Source organism: Aquarana catesbeiana, linkage group LG02, assembly GCF_042186555.1.
Source record: "Aquarana catesbeiana isolate 2022-GZ linkage group LG02, ASM4218655v1, whole genome shotgun sequence".
In the NCBI taxonomy this organism is placed as follows: Eukaryota; Metazoa; Chordata; class Amphibia; order Anura; family Ranidae; genus Aquarana; species Aquarana catesbeiana.
In genome coordinates this window covers 553,263,595-553,282,333 of record NC_133325.1, presented here as the reverse complement: position 1 = coordinate 553,282,333, position 18,739 = coordinate 553,263,595, and the positions used below count along the sequence as shown (strand labels likewise).

The 18,739-nt window shown below is 40.3% G+C and overlaps 1 protein-coding gene across 1 annotated transcript in view; it reads right to left on the bottom strand.

The window, feature by feature from the left end:
- Nucleotides 1-1,216: 1,216 nt before the first annotated feature.
- The window catches only part of PARL (presenilin associated rhomboid like), a 66,960-nt gene continuing 49,437 nt past the window's right edge, over nucleotides 1,217-18,739 (bottom strand). The window contains exons 8-11 of the mRNA XM_073615958.1: nucleotides 13,704-13,774; nucleotides 9,278-9,379; nucleotides 8,261-8,358; nucleotides 1,217-2,770 (exon numbers count right to left, since the gene is read on the bottom strand). Of these exons, the coding sequence (XP_073472059.1) occupies nucleotides 2,665-2,770; nucleotides 8,261-8,358; nucleotides 9,278-9,379; nucleotides 13,704-13,774 (377 nt within the window). The 3' untranslated portion in view covers nucleotides 1,217-2,664. The remainder of the gene's footprint in view (nucleotides 2,771-8,260; nucleotides 8,359-9,277; nucleotides 9,380-13,703; nucleotides 13,775-18,739) is intronic.

The window sequence follows — 18,739 nt, the reverse complement described above, 5'->3', positions numbered from 1 at the left end:
TGGGAGCTTAGTGTCAGGCTTCCCAAGATTCAGTGCGGAAACAATGATCATGCGTGTGAACAAGCTGTGAATGAACAGCATTCACCGCATCGAGGGAATCAATGCTTGTGGGCTTCACATGCCCACAAGCAAGATGGAAACAGCCAGACATTTTTTATGTTATTCTTCAGTACTAAAACAGAGGCAGAAATATTACACCCAAACTGAGTATTATTTTAGGGTTAGCAAAGTGTCTCAATGACCTTAAAAAAAAAAAAAAGAAGGAAGATTGGTCGCCGGACTCCCGCTTTAACAAACAATGCCAGTCCATAGTAAAGAGAATGCAAGAATATGAAAGGAATGTGCAGCAGAAATTGAGAAGTGAGCTAAAATAAAGAAATCGGTGGAAAAATGTCACATTCCTCCAAGAGACAACAGAAGCTTCAGCCTACTCAACATACAGGGTGGTCACTCTGACTCTACGATCTGGGAGTTCAGTGAGGTACTGAGCTCAGGTGAGACTGTTGCCATGAATATTCAGATCTGGGGGTGTAGTATGACATATGCAGAGCATGGCAAATCTGAATCTGGCATAAGCACAGACCCTGGAAATGAACCTATACGATACTGTCAGCAGCTGGTCATACAAGATTTCCTAGCTTGAAAATCTTAGTCCATCTCAGATACCTAGGATATGTCCTCACCCTTCTGAGGATGCTAACTAATTTAGGCTTATTCAATACATGCAGAGGTAAAGTCACTAGATCTGGCTGTGCACTTTGCTTTGCATTAAACCTCCTAGAAGTGGCATTAATCCCCATAAGTTGAAGATTAATGGATGGTGTCCCCCCCCCCACCCCTTTTAGGAATGTATCTCCTGGAACCCCCCCCCCCAGGAGATAGACAGACACTCTCCTAAGTGTCAGTTTCTACATAACTTCAGCCAGAGATACACAGTATCTGTTGCAGTGAGTACCTGCAGTAGAAGGGGTATCCAATATCTTTTATTGGGAATTTGTTTGCCGACAGGTTTGATTATGTGTTCCCACAAAGCCATGTTACCTTTCACCAGAATATCGTACATTGTGGGGTGGCCTAACGTACCCAAGTAATGTAATGACAATAGGAAAAACCAAAGCACTAAAAACAACTTTGTATGTTCGTTTGACATTTTTGAGTTTGACTGGATGTAAATTCAGAATAAAAAAATCAGATAAACAAAAAAGGAAATACAAAATTACTTGTACATAAAATTTCATTTATTACAATTAAGGCTCATGGGGAAAAAAAAGAAAAGAAAAGGAGGATATGTAGCTCGTTTTGATAAAGGAAAAAACTCAAATTTTTATAAAGTAAAAGTATTGACTGCCGAAAAAAAAAAAAAAATTAGTAAAACTGTGGGGTTTATTTACTAAAACTGGAGAGTGCAAAAATCTGGTGCAGCTCTGCATAGAAACCAATCAGCTTCCAGGTTATTTTGTCAAAGCTTAATTGAACAAGCTGAAGTTAGAAACTGACTGGTTATCATACACAGCTGCACCAGATTTTGCACTCTCCAGTTTTAGTAAATCAATCCCTGTATATCTTCTTGCGTCTTTAATTTGGGGTTTCTGACTGTTAAAGAGAATTGTCATAAGAGACACATGGAGGCTGCAATTACTGAGCAATACTTCTGAAAATGTTAGCTGCCTGGCTGTCATGCTGACCTTTTTGCTTTAATTTTGCCCTTTTTACTTGACTTTACTTCACCAACTATGAAATGGGAAACTAACTCTGAAAACCCTTCCCACCCATATGCCACTCCCTCACCTGTCACTATGATGGGCTGCACACTCAAAATTGTCCCTACACAGCCCTGGCACCTGTATAGAATCATAATGCAAGCAATAGCGAGCTGTGACTGCTCAACATGTCCACGTGACTAGCCTCACCAATGAGAATCTCCTCTTCCTCAGGCACCAGGTCTCTGAGGAAAGCATGCTCAACAGATTCTTATGGCCACTGATGTCAAATTGACCAATCACTGCTCACTATTATGTGCATTATGATGCTACACAACCCACTGGGGCAGTGTAGTTAAGATTTTGATTGTATGGCCCGTTATAGCAGCTGGTTGGAGTGGCGGGTGACTGGCAATGGACCAGCTAGATTCAGTGGGGACTAGGGAAAAGGGTAGGAAGAGTTTTTAAGAGTTATCTTTCTTATGAAAGATTATCTTACCGTTTAAGTGTGTAGCTTGTTCCAGTTAAGTAACTTAATGTACTAAGGTTGGTGGGTCTGAAAAACAGCCAGGAAACTCATACATTTAAAAAAGGAGGAGAGCAGAAATGACAGACCTCATATTTCCCTCTTGACAAGGGCAACTTTTTTTTTTTTAACAGAACGTCAAGACAAAATTAAAATAGCTTAGGACAAGGGCACAAAAAAAAAAGTGTTAGTCTTGAATACAAATGGCTCCCTGCAGTTTTATGTATAATAAATTTTCCAATAAGTAAAAAATAAATAATTTAGACAAAATGCTCTTATTTTTTGTAATACAGATGTTCACTGGACATTTATTATACATGACATATTTGCTGAATTTTAAACACCAAGTTCTATCAACTTGTCTTAATAAAAGTCAAAATGCTAAAGTTGCCATCATCCTGTTGTCTGCACAGATTATATTTTTGTTCTTGATCAAAGTCAAGTTCCTCCATTCCTTGGGGGCTTGTTTCGGAACTCGTGCCACATTTTTACAAAAGGCTCCCTCTTTTTCCAGATGAGCTCATGTCCATATAAGGCATACCAGCTGTAAAAATGTATTGAAGAATAGGTTAATAAAATTCAGATACTATATTCAACAGGAAAGGCTTTTTACTTTTCTGTTGAAAGTAATTATTGAAAGTACAATAATTGAAAGTAAAACTCAACATTAGAACATGATCCTGTGTACGCAGAGGAAAGGCGAGTCTTTTTTAAAATATGGAATTCACAGCCATTGCTGCTTAAAGTGGTATTAAACCCAAAACTTCTTATATTGCAGCTTACCAATTCTTAGATGCAATGGCTGTATTGGTTTGCTTTTTAGGCTATTGTCATCTGGTAATTCAGCCAGTAAGTCTGCTGTTTTTCACAGCAAACTCTCCAGCAGAATGCATCAGTTTATATGGATGATACAAACCACCTAACACAGGCAAGGGTGAATAAAATTATCAGCTTTTATTTCTTCCTGCAAAATCTTTATCCCAAAAGGAAAAAAACTCTTTGCTTTAACTGTTATAAAGTATGAGCTGGAGTTTGGCTTCAATTTTCAAGTGGTTCTAAATCTGCTAATACATTTAATACTACCCTCCCCCCAGCCTGACAATGCTGCTGTGCCTTATGTGCTCATGCTCCCAGAGTTGTGTCCCACCGATACAGGTGGGGTGTTACTGGCCAGATCACTAGGGGAAAAAAAAAAAGGATGCAGACACATCTAATGATTAGTAAGTTATAAAAGAAGACATTTTTTGTTTTGGGTTTATTACCGCTTTAATGAATGGATGAAAGCACAAACGAACCAGTACAAAAAAGCGTTAAGGTCAGAAGGTAAGAGTACATCTTTCTTCCATACAACTCCTGGAGGGGGGGGGGGGACCAGAACTTTTCCCCTCATCTCAAAAAGACAACATGTAGTTCTGGCAGATATTTTAACTGAAGAAAGTAGGTAAAAAAATATAAAATTATGATGGCAAACTGGCTCTTCATTACCAGATGAGCAGTGTACTTGCTGAGCACTAGAACTTCTTTAAAAGGCATATTGTGATCAGATCAAAGTGGTTAGGCAGGCCTGGAAATGTTGTGCTCTCACTGAATAAAGGTTACGCAATCTACTGAGATTAGCATTTGTGACAATGAAAGCAATTCCAGTAGTTTGCTTGAGGTAAGTCTCGAGACATCCACATCGCTGATTCTCCAGATTCTGAGGAACTATCCACTAGTTTAATGTCAGAAGCATACTGGGAGCTAGGGACATTTGGCAGTCCAAAGACTGAACCTTCCTGCATCTGTTTAGCTCCGACTGGATACTCAAACTGTGCGCATGAAAACGGCCTTGACTGTTGCAACTGTCGTCCCCAGCAGTCTCATAAAAAGACAAACTGAAGGAGACCCGTGACTCCTTAGCACTAAAACCTGATTTCTTAGAGAAAAGCCCCTTTACGGAGGCAAAATAAACCCCCTCCAACTGAACCATATCCAGGTTTAGACCCAGGTACTCCACACTCTGGAGCCAGCACAGGGCCAGATTTTCCATATTGAGAATAAATCCCGGATTTTCCGGTGTAGAAATCATTCTGTTCATTCATCTGAAGATCAAAAGATATAAACTTAGATCTGTAAATGAGGTCCGTTAAAGCAACCTGACAAATAAAAAAAAAAAAATAAAAAAAAGATTTTTGTAAATAAACTGTTCCTCTGTTCAACCCCTTATTAACTTAGTTTAATCTAATCATCCCTAATTAACTCCTTATTCTCTCTCCAACTATCAATTTACTGCTGATTTTGTTTTAATTAACCATTAATATTTATATTAGTTTGTTAATGTTTTTACACATTTAACACATTTAAAAATAGTGCTTATGTACAATAACATTTATTTTAGTTTTGTTGCCTTTTATTGTCTTGTGAAAAGAAAAAAAATTGTTGTTGCAAGACAAGATCATCAAAAGAAAGCCTTGTTTGTCCTTAAAAAAAAATATATATATTATTGTGTGTGTGTGTGTGTATCCACATCATAAAAAGCCATCAATAAATGCTGTTTTACATGCGGTTCATACCACCTCAGTCACTGAGATTCATTTTCTGTATTCCGTAAAAAACCTGGTTGATCCTGCTGTTAGCCATCTCCACCTTCTGCCCAAGTCCCCAATTTAGCAATGGATTTTACAGAGTACTCTGCACAAGCTCAGTCTTCAGCGAGTTTCTATGCGGAGCATTTCCTCTCTATCACATCTGAGCAGCCCATGCAACTAGAGAGTCACACATGTGGGCGTATACACAGTGGTAGATGACAGCCCAATTCCTCCATGCCCACTCACTAGCTGAGCACAATGGGGGTGGGATAGTACATGTAGATTGATGGAGTCTTCACCAACCTCTTATTCTAAGACACATGCTGGAAGGGCGTGACAAAAAATAAATAAAATATTTGATTTCAAATATATATTTGTATGACAATTTAAAACAGTTGAGATTTATTTTTACTGTGCATTCCAAAGGCTGTTTTTTTTAAACATTTTTTAACATGTGACCAGCAGCAGAGGACTATAAGCTCCTCCTGCTTATGTTTCCCTGCAGACAGGCTAGGAAAGAGCTGGATAATGCGACAACTGTGTATCGATTCGATTCTTTTATATTAAAATAATTACCAGTGTCATCATCCACATAAAGAAATAGAAGGGACAATGTAAATTAAACCGTGTGCGTTTAGTATCACTAAGTAATGACTCAGTTATTGCTGAATAGACAGGTCCAACTCTTGAGGTCTAAAAATCGGCAGCACATCCCTGTTCGGCTTTAAAGGACCATAAGGATTGGAGTAGAAGAAGGAATCTTTCGGTCACTGGAACTGACTCGATTATCATCTCTGCCAACAGTGACTGACCGAGTGCCTGAAAGAAGGAAGCTCTCATTTGCTGATCTACCGGTAAATTTGATCTCATAAACCAAGGAAAAGGGAGAACCCAAAACTCCAACCTGAACCCATGAGAGACTGTTGAAAGGACCCAATTGTCTGAAATCAGCTCCTGCCAAGCTCTTGAATAAGCCAGCAACCTCCCCATGAGCCCAAGCTGGGGCACTCCTTCAAAGGGCTTGAAATCTTGCATCTGACTTGGCTGGCAGATCAGATCTTCAACCACAGAATCCTTCACATGTAAAACAGACACCAGACCCAAAATTAAAAATTTGCTGGATAGTGTCCTTCAGGCGATCTACCACAAAACTCAAAGCCTGGGGCAACGGTTGACCTTTCAACTAGTGTCTGCCTCCACAGGTGCTGGGTTCCTCTAAACCAACTGCTTAATGCGATCCTTTAGGTTTTGGCAAATGCCCATGACTGCCACCGCAGGTGGCAGAGCCCGCCAAAGCAAAAGAGGCTTTTAACAGTGTCCCTAGTCTCTTGACAGCTAGGTTTTTGAAGACCTGGACATTATCCACAACAAATTCTTACTGAGGCAGGACACCACTGTGTCCACTGTGGGCATACTCCTCTTTAAGAACATTTCCTCCATTGGATAAAGAAGACACAATCTTTTTGGTGGCACAAACACCCACCCTATCCGGGTGATCCCATTCCGCATACATTTCCTCTTAAAGAGTGTTCAAGGAAAAGGCTTGTGAACTGGTCACAAAGACACCAAAGAGGAACACTTAATTGATGAGGAGGAGTTGGAGGCAACCTAAAGTCAGAACGAACCATCTCAGAAAGGAATTGCACTAACATCCTCTGAGCTTGAGAAACCAAGGTCCCTGAGCTTTCTCAGGCTCAGAATCCTCATGAGATAGATTGTACCATCTGTCCTTCCTCAGGTTACACCTCTTCATCAATATGCTCCCACTCCTCTACTATTGAAGGGGGGGTCTGGCAAAGGGGACCTCTCCTGTTTTTTTTTTTACCACCATGTAGTAAGAGCACCTGAACGACCGCAACATACAGGGTTATACAATGTAATGCTGACATATAATCACACACATAGGTTGGACTTGATGGACTTGTGTCTTTTTTCAACCTCACCTACTATGTAACTATGTGCCAGAGCTAATCATACCAGCAATTTACCCTTCCAGGCCAGCGAATGCCGCAGCCAAAATATCAGAAAGTTGCAGCAGCTCAGACCCACCTGTCACTTCTTGTCTATTGAGAGATTCAAAGATATCAAGACTACAACTCATGTCCTCAGGACCTGATGGTGGCAAACTCGTGCCCTTCCAAGCTGTGCTTCCTTCTCCCCTCCTCTTTCTGGAAGACATTTCCACTAGGGTTCTGAATAACAGGGCTGTTCCTAGACTGGCTACCCTACCCAGCAGATCTTAGCAAAGGGACAGCCCAATACCTGGAGCCCTGGGGGATTAGTTAGCTGCCAGTGTCCTATCCTGAGGCAGTATTCACATGTCGCAGACAGACGCCTGCTCTGTATCCCACAAATGTGCTGCAACTGCCAATGCTGCTGCCACCAGAAACCTGTAAAAACACTCTTGGCACAATAGTGCCACACAAGGCACCCTCCATCAACATAACCACATAGCAAAAAAGTGCCATTAACCAGAGCCCTTATGGAACCTGCCACTGTGCCATTGGAAGAGTGGACAGCAGTTTGTACCTCACCCCAAAGGGGAATAACTGGGCAGCCTAGGATGAATGCTTATAAGGCCTCTGCCCTGTACTCGCCACATCAGTAGCAGGAATAAGGGGACAATAACCCCTTCCTGGCTTTGCCTTCCATGATGGGCATTCCCCCACAGGGATCTTTAGAGATTGGGCTTCACACCAAGTAGACCACAGAGCTGGACCTGTAAAGCATCCTGCAGCCAACTCCACTACATGCCCAGAGGAGCGTCCACAGCAGGATCCAGTGCAGAGCAACAAACATTACAGGCCAGTCCTGCATCTTCTAGTTTGGGTAACGCCAAAGAAGGAGTTAGGTTTCTGGAAGTAGAGAGAAGTGGTTCAACACCTAAAGACACTATCAAAAAACTATAGACTAGCTAGGAGCAATAGGGATTATAAAAAGGGGATGCCCCTGCAGCTCATTTGTCAGTATCTAATAATCTGAAGATACCTGCATATAACAGTCATAATGATTTTAAAAAGCCTGTCCTGTACTATAGGTTTAGAAAAACAAATTTTAAGACATATTGGGTATGTACACTAGTTCTAGTTAAAATGCACTCTACTAACTGAATTAAATAGTTCTTGTTAAATGTTTAAGGTGTTTACCTTTAAAAATTGGACATAAAAGTGTTTAGCAAGAGCAGAAAAAGAACCAAAAAAGCATAGAAGCTCACTTCTATATCCTACTATGTACGAAGTAACAATGGTCAGATGAGCAGTATGAAATACTGAAATCAGTCCCCAAGTCACTTTAGCCCCAGAGGAACAGCGAGCAGCTGAATCTTAAACAGGTTTGGCATAAAACCTAAAACAGACCGGGCAGTAGTTTTTAATTTACTAGTTATAAGTAAACACTGTAGGATTCAAAAAACAAATAAATGTCAAGGCGCAAAGAGGGGGTGGGATACTGGGGGGTTAACTACTCACATTCCAAACAGAGCTCCACCAAGATGTGCTGCATGGTCAAAAAACTTCCAGCCCAAACAAAGACCAACTGCATCTAAGGCAAGGATAGCCTTGAGAGCCTGAAAAAAAACAGCCACAAAAACATCTGAATAAAAAAGCTTCTTGATTGTAACAGATACATTATGTCTCATGTACACAACTTTACCCCCCACCCCAACAAAAAAACATGCATTTAAAAAAAGCAATACAAAACAAAGTAGCTGCAATTACTAGGATAATTTCCAATTATTATGGTGATCATAAAATATGAGGTCCTCCAATATATTACAAATTTTGGACCCCAACTGCACCCAGAATAGATAAGGTATGAGTGCTAAAGGCAATGTCAATCCTCAGTAGAGTAGTACATTTCTTCAGAATTTGAGCAAATGGATCACTTACGACAGTGGTCATCAACCCTGTCCTCAGGACCCACTAACAGGCCAGGTTTGCAAGATAACTGAAATACATCACAGGTGATATCATTTGCTGCTCAGTGATTGCAGTATTCTAGTCTGCATCTCCACAAGGTAATACATAAAACGTGGCCTGTTAGTGGGCCCTGAGGACAGGGTTGATGACCACTGACTTAGGACATCTGCTATAGTTTGGAAGATTTCAGGCAAAAGTTGTGCAGCAATGGGCAGGTGGGCACAGTGAAAATATCAGATTCAGTTTTGTAAAATACATATTACAAAAAAGTTCGGACACGGTGTAAAATCTACTTAAAAACAAAATGCAATGATTTGCAAATCTCAACCCCATATTTTGTTCACAATAGAAAATAGAACTCAACTGCACTTACTAATTAATACTATTTAGTCCCTCCATGAACTGTCAGCAGGAATAAGCATGCACCTTTCACTTTTAGATAACACCCACAGTTATAATAAATGTACTGTATAAGCTCAGAATAGCCCTTTTCTTTTCTGGTTGAAAGTATAAAACAAAGCCAGTATAAAATGGTTAAAGCGGAAAAAGAAAAAAAAAAGTACATACGTTTCCAGCAGTAAATGTGAACATTGGAAGAAAGATGATGGCTAGTTTGGCTTCAGGCATCTTTGTACACACAGCAGCTAGAACTGTCATGATTGCACCAGACTGGAGGTGGGCAATAAGAATAAATATTTTCATACATATGTCATTTAACTTACTAAAATGTGTAATAAAGATGCAAAAAGCACCTATATTTTTACTAACTTTTTTGTCATGAAATACAAATATCCAAGCAATCTATTCCAGGCATACAACATAGAGGCATGAAATCAATGGTCATTAAAGATTTGAAAATCTTTAAAAACAGATTTATAAATTAGAAGTATAAATGATACATATATTCCTTTTTCTACCCCTTATTTTGTTCTTTCATTAAAAAAACAGACATAATTATGTATTTACTGGAAGGGACAACCCTTAAGCAGATGAAAGGCACCAGCTGCATCTGTAGCCCCACATCCCCTGGGGTTCTGACACCCCTCTATGTGCAGCTGGAGATATCCAACACAGACCGTATAGGGACAGCTGCTGAACCCAGCCATCTGTTTCTCATTTTTCCTCCCCTTTCTTTTTATTGTGCAAATTTAGATAAAGACACAGGTGCCAGCAAACAAATCAGTGGAGAGGAGTTTACCTTTCAGTGTATTTTCTACTGATCCAGCAAGGAGCTTCACGGACACATGCAACAGGAGCACCAAGAGAGGTGTACTTCCTAACATCTACAATGAAGTGTAATCTGCATGACCTTAATAATTAAAGGAAGTGCCTACTGATTTTATACATATGAGACTCTTGAAGAACAAACATATCTTTGCTATGTTTTTTTTTTTTTTTTTTTTTTTTTAAAGAGGGTTAAACTAAAGAACTGTAGAGCTGTTTTTTTGACTGCATGTTTCACTAATGTCTGAGCGCTTTTCATATACTATATAAGCTGTAGCATGCTCCAGCCTTATTTGCATCAAATTTTTTGTTTTAGTTTATTTCCGCTTTTAATTATTGACTTACAAGTCAGTAGCAGTTGTCCATCAAAGTAGAGAAATTAAAGCGAATGACAAAACATTTAGCATGTCAAAGAACACAATAATCATGCCATAACAGAACAATGTAGATAAAAGGAAATGAAATCTGTGAACCTATACCAGAGATCTTGGCGCTGGCAGGTGAGATGCTTATATAATATAATTTTTTTTTTTTAACAATTCAAAGCCAGGACGTACAGGTCACATCCTGCATAGCAAAGTTGTTAAAGAAATTTTGGCTTTGCCTGTAAATTCTGTATCTTGGAGTACATTACAGGACACAGGCTGAATATTTATAGAACCCAGGTTATAGACTTTTACATTCAGGTGAATGGACACAGAAGTACCCCTCCATAACCTGTTTTTCAGCAAGCAATGCAGAGTAATACAGGAACAGAGGGGAGGGTGGCTTGTGGCCTGTACTGCAAGAGAGAATTTCCTTTTATCATAATTGTGCAGTACAGGACACAGGCTGGATATTCATTGCCCCACGGATGCAGGCAACAAGACAAACAGAACTGTGCCAAACAGAACAGAAAACACAAAAAACAGGAAAGGGGTCAAAGTCCCAACTCAGAGTGCCACTATAAAAACCTTGAGGTCCAAAAATGCACCCACAGGTGGCTTCTTTCAGATAGGGTTTTCATTGTTCTCATTTCTTTGGACATTGTCAGACAATCTCATTAGGATGCTTGGGAGCAGGGCACAAGGAAGTTAATGCAATGTGTTTGATTTACTAAAGGCAAAAATATAGTGTGCACTGCAAGTACACTTGCTCCAGAGCTTAGTAAATGAGGTAAAGCTTCACTTTGCAAAGAAGACTTAAAATCACATGCAAGGAAAAAACAAAAAACAAAAAACAAAAAAAAAAAAAAACACAAACAGCATCATTGCTTGTACACGATTGGATGATAGAAATCAGCAGAGCTTTCCCTCATTACAGTGCCTCCGCTCAGATCTAGGGCAAATACACAGTATATTTGCCTTTAGTAAATCAACCTCCCTGTCTTTATTAAGGTGGAAAGCTTATTCCTTTTTTCCCTAAGGTGATATATTTCGGATGCAAGACCACAGGATCTTTGTGCAGGATTAGGAAGGGCATCTTACAAGAGGAGGTTCAAGGGGTGATATTTGCAGGACCAGACTGAGATCCTAAGGAAGCACAGGGTACTGTAATGGGGATCTGTGATGCAAAACACCTTGAAAAAAAAGTTTTTATAGGGGAGAGTAAAGCCAAAGGATTTTGGAATAGGATGGACAAAACGGAAACCTGTCCTTTAGAAGTTAATATGAAAAATGCCCCCCAACGCCCCCCCCCCAAGTTTAAATTTATTGATAGTGCTATTAAGCTACCTCCATCTTTTTTGGTGCAAACCCCCAAAATTGTAAATAAGCCTTGTGATAAGGCCCTAGCTTAAAAAGTGGAAGTAAACTTCCATCACTAACTTTTAGATATAAGGCAAGTCTTTAATAAGGCTTACGTATAGGTAGTGTAAGCATCTCCTAAACAGGCACAGTTTAGGAGATATTTACTGTATATGCAGCCAGTGACATCACCGGCGCATGCACTATGAAAGAACAGCCACTATTCCTTCAGAGCCCTGTGCCATAAACAGTGACATCATCGCGGCTCCAGCCAGTCACAGAGCCAGAGTCCACGAGCCCAGAAGCAAGACGGTGAAGATGGGAGCGTCTGCAGCTGACATCTCGGCACTGGAAGAGCTTTTTTTTTTTTTTTTTTTTTTTTTTTTAAAAGGCAAGTTTAACATAGCACATTTTGACATTACCTTGTAAGCTGAGAGGGTCCTGGTGCCCCAAAGATATCTGGTGAGTGGCCCCACATATAATAAGTGTTGGAGCACACACTTATGCCCTGTACACACGGTCGGACTTTCCGTCAGAAAATTTGCGATCGGATTGTGTTGTCGGAAATTCCGATCGCGTGTGGGCTCCATCGGACTTTTTCCCTCGGAATTTCCGACACAAAAAGTTTGAGAGCAGGCTATAAAATTTTCCGATAACAAAAGCCGATTGTGTGTACACAAATCTGACGCACAAAGTGCCACGCATGCTCAGAATAAATTAAAAGACGAAAGCCATTGGCTACTGCCCCGTTTATAGTCCCGACGTACGTGTTTTACGTCACCGCGTTCAGACCGATCGGATTTTCCAACAACTTTGTGCAACCGTGTGTATGCAAGACAAGTTTGAGCCAACATCCGTCGGGAAAAAAATCCTAGGATTTTGTTGTCGGAATGTCCGAACAATGTCTGATCGTGTGTACAGGGCATAAGAGTGGACTTAGTTTGGTTGAATAATTTTTAGGTTGCACAAATTAAATTTTGATGTTTATATGATTGAATTAATATATAGAGAGATACGTTTTTGTCAAGTTCTGACTGCAGAAAAGCAAAAATGCAAGGTATCCAATAGTGTCTGGGGTTAAAATGCCTGCGTTCACACCAAGTACGGTAGTAAAGCCTTCTCAAGGTAGCTTTCCTGGCCTTGAGCAATGCGGGAATGAGAGTCAGATATACCCCTGTCCTTCAAGTACAACCTTGTCAATGACTTAGATGCAGGATGATTTAGGAGGCCTTGGGACAGCAGGTCTGACTTGTTTGGGAAAAGCCAGGGTTTGTATCCTTAAACCACACTGGAAGAAAGGCATATATTAGTCTGAACTATGAGATTAGCAGGGCATCCAATGCTAGTGCTAGAGGATCCTTAGTCCTGGCCTCAAATAGGGGTAACCTCTTATTTAACATGGAGGCCAGAATGTCTGCATCTGGGGTTTCATTTTTAATATAAGCGATGGACTATGTTGGGATGGATGGACCATTGCCCTTGTCCTGGTGATGATAACCGAAGAAATCCATCTTCCAATTGACCTCTCCTGGAATGTGAACAGCAGAGATTGCTGGGCCATGTTTTTTCCATCAAGGAGATATTTAGACTTGCTTCCTTCAAGGCTGAACAGAATATTATGTTTGCCAATGTCCAATCACCTGGAGGTAGCTGCATATAACCCAGTTTAAGACTATGCTGTGTCTTGTACTGTACAATTAGGAAAACTATATTTTGCCTGAGCACTTACACGTCTAACTTGAATTCATAAGAATCTTACCATCAATATGGGATTTGTTTAGATGAAGTAAGACAGCATTTTTTTTTTTTTTTACTAAAAAGCCTTTCACATGTAAATGGTACCAACAAAATTAGGACAGTTTCTAATCGCCTACAATAACTTCCAACTGTAATTTCTGCAGTCCAATGGTAAAAATTAAAGGGAAGCGGGCTTTTAATACATAAACCTATTTAGAATTTTAAAAACATGATAAGCAAGGAAAATGAATAATAAAATTACAAAAAAAATAAAAAATAAAAAAAATTAAAAAAAAATAAATACATACAGCTCCGAGGGATGGGCCAAAGCGTCCTGTTGCTACTTTGGAGACATAGCTTGCAAATGAAGCTATAACACCTGTAAGGTCAAAAGGAAAATCAGTGAAGCCATGTAAAAATATGTACTGCTACTATGTCAATCTGTAATCCTTATTTTGTTAAGTAAACAGGAGAAGTCTTTTTTTTTTTTTAAAGAACATTAAAAAGTTTACGTCCGGGCAGAAAAAAAACAAAAAAAAAAAAAAAAAAAAAAAGAAGGGCAGAAAAACACAAAAAAAAAAAAAAAAAACAGAAAACAGAAAAGGCAGTACATCAATGCAATACATACACATTTCCCCATGTTTTATTCCTTTAAAAATCCTGCAAGTAGAGAAAAATACCAGTTCATCTGCTAGAAAGCCACTTCACTTCTAACTTCTGTTATCAGCTGACAAAACAGCATTTTTGTAGACTTAACGTGGTTGTAAACCCCCCAGACCTATTTTTACATATAGGTAAGCATATAATAAGGCTTACCAATTTGTACCGCAAATATCTTCTAAACGTGCGCCGTTAGGAGATATTTTCCTTGTAGTGTGCTGATGACGTCATCAGCGCATGCGCACTGAAGAAACGGCCCTCCGAGCCGTTTCTTCCTCAGCGTGTGCCGTGACTGGAGGCTCCCTCACGCATGCAGGCTCCAGCCAGTCACAGAGCCGGAGTCTGCAGCCCTGGAAGGAAGAGGGGCAAAGATGGATGTGGCCTCCAGCAGGGACATTGCGGGCTTCGTTTGCAGGCAAGTGCCAGACATAAGTGCATAAGTGCCGCAAGTGATGCATACTACTAGCCCATTGTGCTCTTACTTTGCAGGGGAATAAAGAGGAAGTAAAACCCATCAGGGTTTACTTCCTCTTTAAGCAAGCCAAAGACAAGCTTTTTTTTTTTTTTAGTTTAGCCAGCTGGATGTGGATGGGGGAATCCTCCCCACTGAGCTTTTGTATTCTGACAGCTTGTAGACTTCCCTGCCGTCAGAATTTTAACCCATGTAGGAAGGCTCCACTGCAAGGATATTTTTTTTTTGTTTTGCCCAGGGTTGGGCTTAAATCAGTGTTAAAAGTTCTGGAATGATCATGTCATAATCATCTGGATCTCAATCCAATAGAGAATTTATGGCTGGACTTACAAAAAGGTTGTTCGCTCACAATCGCCATGCAAACTCCACAGCTGGGAGTAGTTTTTAATAATGAATGCAGAAATATTGCGGCATCCGGAAGGGCAAAGCCAATTGATACCCACCCACTTAGACTCAAAGCTGTAATTGTTGCCAAATGTAAATAACTAAACATAAGAGGATATAAATCTATGCAGTTACTTTGTGTCTTTTCACTGTAACCAATATGAAGCTGAATTCCAGGTAAACTGCTAACTACACAGAAGAAATACATAAATGGAAGCTGCTTTACATGCCAAAGGTTTCCTTTTCTGTCCATCTAGTGCTAAAATTTACATAGGTTCTGCACACTGCACAGCTCTACCTGGCTTCTAGGTCTTTTTTTTATTTTTTTTTTTCTTGCAGTTAAAGTGGTTGTAAACCCCTCTGTGCAACTTGTACCTATAAGTAAGCCTATAAGGCTTACCTATAGGTACTGTAAATATGCCGTGACGTTTCTTCACTAGCAGGTGCCGTGACCGATGGCTCCCTTGCGAGAATGACGCCACGCAACTCCGGACAGTCTCGGAAGGAAGAGGGGCGAAGATGGATGCGGCCACCAGCGGGGACGGCGCGTGCTTCGTTTGCAGGCAAGTGCCACATAATTGGCTAGTATGCGATGCATACTAGCCCATTATGCTTTTACTTTGCAGGGGAAAAAAAAAAAAAAGGACGTCGTAAAACCCATCAGGGTTTACTTCCTCTTTAACACCTACAGTATGCCATCAGCATGCTCCTTGTTAGAGCATGAACAACGCAGCAAAGATGATTGGCTTCTCCCTTTGCAAGTCTTGTACAGTGGAATGCGAGAAGCTGATGCCAAGTCAAATTCAGGTACTTTACACTGGTTACAGTTAAACTCATGTATTGATGTATTAATGAATACATCAATAAATGAATGTATCTGTCCAAAATTTACCTTTACATCATTATGCAGAGATCTGGTTTAACTGACATTTAAGAGTATGTTCCTGTTGATCAGTGCAAAAAAACAAAACCTTAAAATGTACAGTAAATGTAATGTTCCATGACACTTTTTATAGGTACAATATACTAATAAACTATAATGTCTTCCAACACCTGGTCTTAACTTACTTTTTTTAAAAACTGTGCTGCAAAGTTCCCTGGGCATTGTTACAAACTAAACTACATACTATAAAACAAGGTGCTGTATTTCAGTGTAGTTGACATGTGGGTGATGGTTAAAGGCACGTTATAAAATACAATTTTATTCTGGCAGCAAGCAACCAAGAAAACAAAATGATATGGCTGGCCATAGATGGATAAAACAATTCTCCCTGCTGAGACATTGTAGTCTGACAGCAGGCATTCTCCTCTGTCAGAACATATGCAGCCCACTGGATGCAGCTGCTGATTGAGAACATTTTTTCCAAAAAAGCCCGTTTGACAGAAGTCAATTGTTAGATCGACTTCTGTTGAGCAAAAGCAGTCACACATGGATCAAAATTCACCCGGTTCAGCAGCAAATTTCAATCCATTTATGGCCAGCATAGCTGTAATTAAAAAAAAAAAAAAAGTATTCATACCCCTGGAAATATTCCACATTTTGTAATGAAGAAACGTAAATGTATTTTATTGGGATTTTATGTGATAGACCAACACACAGTGGCACATAATTGTGAAGTGGAAGGAAAATAAATAGTAAATAGAGTCCACCTGTGTGACATTTAATCCCAGAATAAATACAGCTGTCCTGTGAAGCCCTCAGAGGTTTGTTAGATAACCTTAGTCAACAAACAGCCTCATGAATGCCAAGGAACACACCAGACAGGTCAGGGATACAGTTGAAGAAGTTTAAAGCAGGGTTAGGTTATAAAAATATCCCAAGCTTTGAACATCTCACATAGCACTGTTCAATCCATCATCTGAAAATGGAAAGAGTATGGCACAACTGCAAACCTACCAAGACATGGTCGTCCACCTAAACTGCCAGACCGGGCAAGAAGAGCATTAATCAGAGAAGCAGCCAAGAGGCCCATGGTAAATCTGGAGGAGCTGCAGAGATCCACAGCTCAGGTGGAAGAATCTGTCCACAGGACAACTATTAGTCGTGCACTACACAAATCTGGCCTTTACGGAAGAGTGGCCATCGTTGAAAGAAAGCCACAAGTCCTGTTTGCAGTTTGCAAGAAGCTATGTGGGGGACGCAGCAAACATGTGGAAGAAGGTGCTCTGGCCAGATGGGCCCAAAATTGAACCTAAAGCAAAACACTCTGTGGCGTAAAACTAACACTGCACATCACCCTGAACACACCATTCCACCGTGAAATATGGTGGTGGCATCATGTTGTGGGTATGCTTTTCTTCAGCAGGGACAAGGAAGCTGGTCAGAGTTGATGGGAAGATGGTTGGAGTCAAATAAATAAAGGGCAATCTTAGAAGAAAAGTCTGCAAAAGACTTGACTGAAGTTCACCTTCCAGCAGGACAATGACCCGAAACATACAGCCAGAGCTACAATGGAATGGTTTATATCAAAGCATATTCATGTGTTAGAATGGCCCAGTCAAAGTCCAGACCTAAATCCAATTGTGAATCGCAATCGCAAAACTTGAATATTGCTGTTCACAGACACTCTCCATCCAATCTGACAGAGCTTGAGCTATTTTGCAAAGAACTGGCAAAAATGTCACTTTAGATGTGCAAAGCTGGTAGAGACATCCCCAAAAAGACTTGCAGCTGTAATTGCAGTGAAAAGTGGTTCTACAAAAGTATTGACTCAGGGGGGCTGAATACAAATGCACACCACACTTTTCACATATTTGTAAAAATAAATAAATAAAAAATTGAAAACCATTTATCATTTTTCTTCTTCACAATTATGTGCCACTTTGTGTTGGTCTACCACATAAAAGCCTAATAAAATACATTTACATTTTTGGTTGTAACATGACAAAATTCCAAAGGGGTATGAATACTTATTCAAGGCACTGTAACTCGCACACAATAAGCATTTCAGTGCAGTTCTACTTTACCCAATTATTAATTTTACCTAGTAAGAATACAAAAAGGATTTCTAGAAGACTATTATATGTTCAGTCTTAACACAAACAAACTGCAGCTACTGACTACTGCTTAACATCTCTGTTGGCAGGAAAAAAGGTTCATGCTGTCAATGAAAAGGTCTGCGTCACAAATTCCCTGTGATTTGTAGCTTAGTCACCAAGCGATTGACTTTTTTTGCAGCATTTGGAGATAGCAACTAAATGACCAGCTTTAGTAGCTCATAATGCCATCTAATGCAGCTGTTAATGACCATGATGTATTAGTGCTTTCCTCTAAAACCACTGCAGTAATTTACAGCAACAATTCTAAATAGCTACAAATTTCCAGTAAAAAGAAGTGTGCTTCATGGCTACTACAAAGTTGTCTGATTTGACTCTTTGACTAGGACACTGCCACGTTGCTAGTTAACCGCTTGCCGACCGCCTCACGCAGATATACTGCGGCAGAAGGGCACGTACAGGCAAAACCACGTACCTGTACGTTCCCCTTTAAGAGCCGGTCGGCAGCAAGCTCCGCGAGTCGGGTCGCGGGTCCCGCGGACTCGATCGCCGTGGGGATACCCACGATCGCTTCATGGGGAGGAAGAACGGGGAGATGCAAACGTAAACAAGCATCTCCCCGTTCTGCCTAGTGACAGTGTCACCGTTCTCTGCTCCCTGTCATCGGAGCAGAGAATAGCGGCGTCACACACACAGCCCAACCCCCTGACAGTTAGAAACATTTCTTAGGACACACTTAACCCCTCCCCGCCCCCTAGTGGTTAACCCCTTTACTGCCAGTGAATGGTGGCGCTCGATGATCGCCACCATTAAAAAAAAAAAAATAAATAA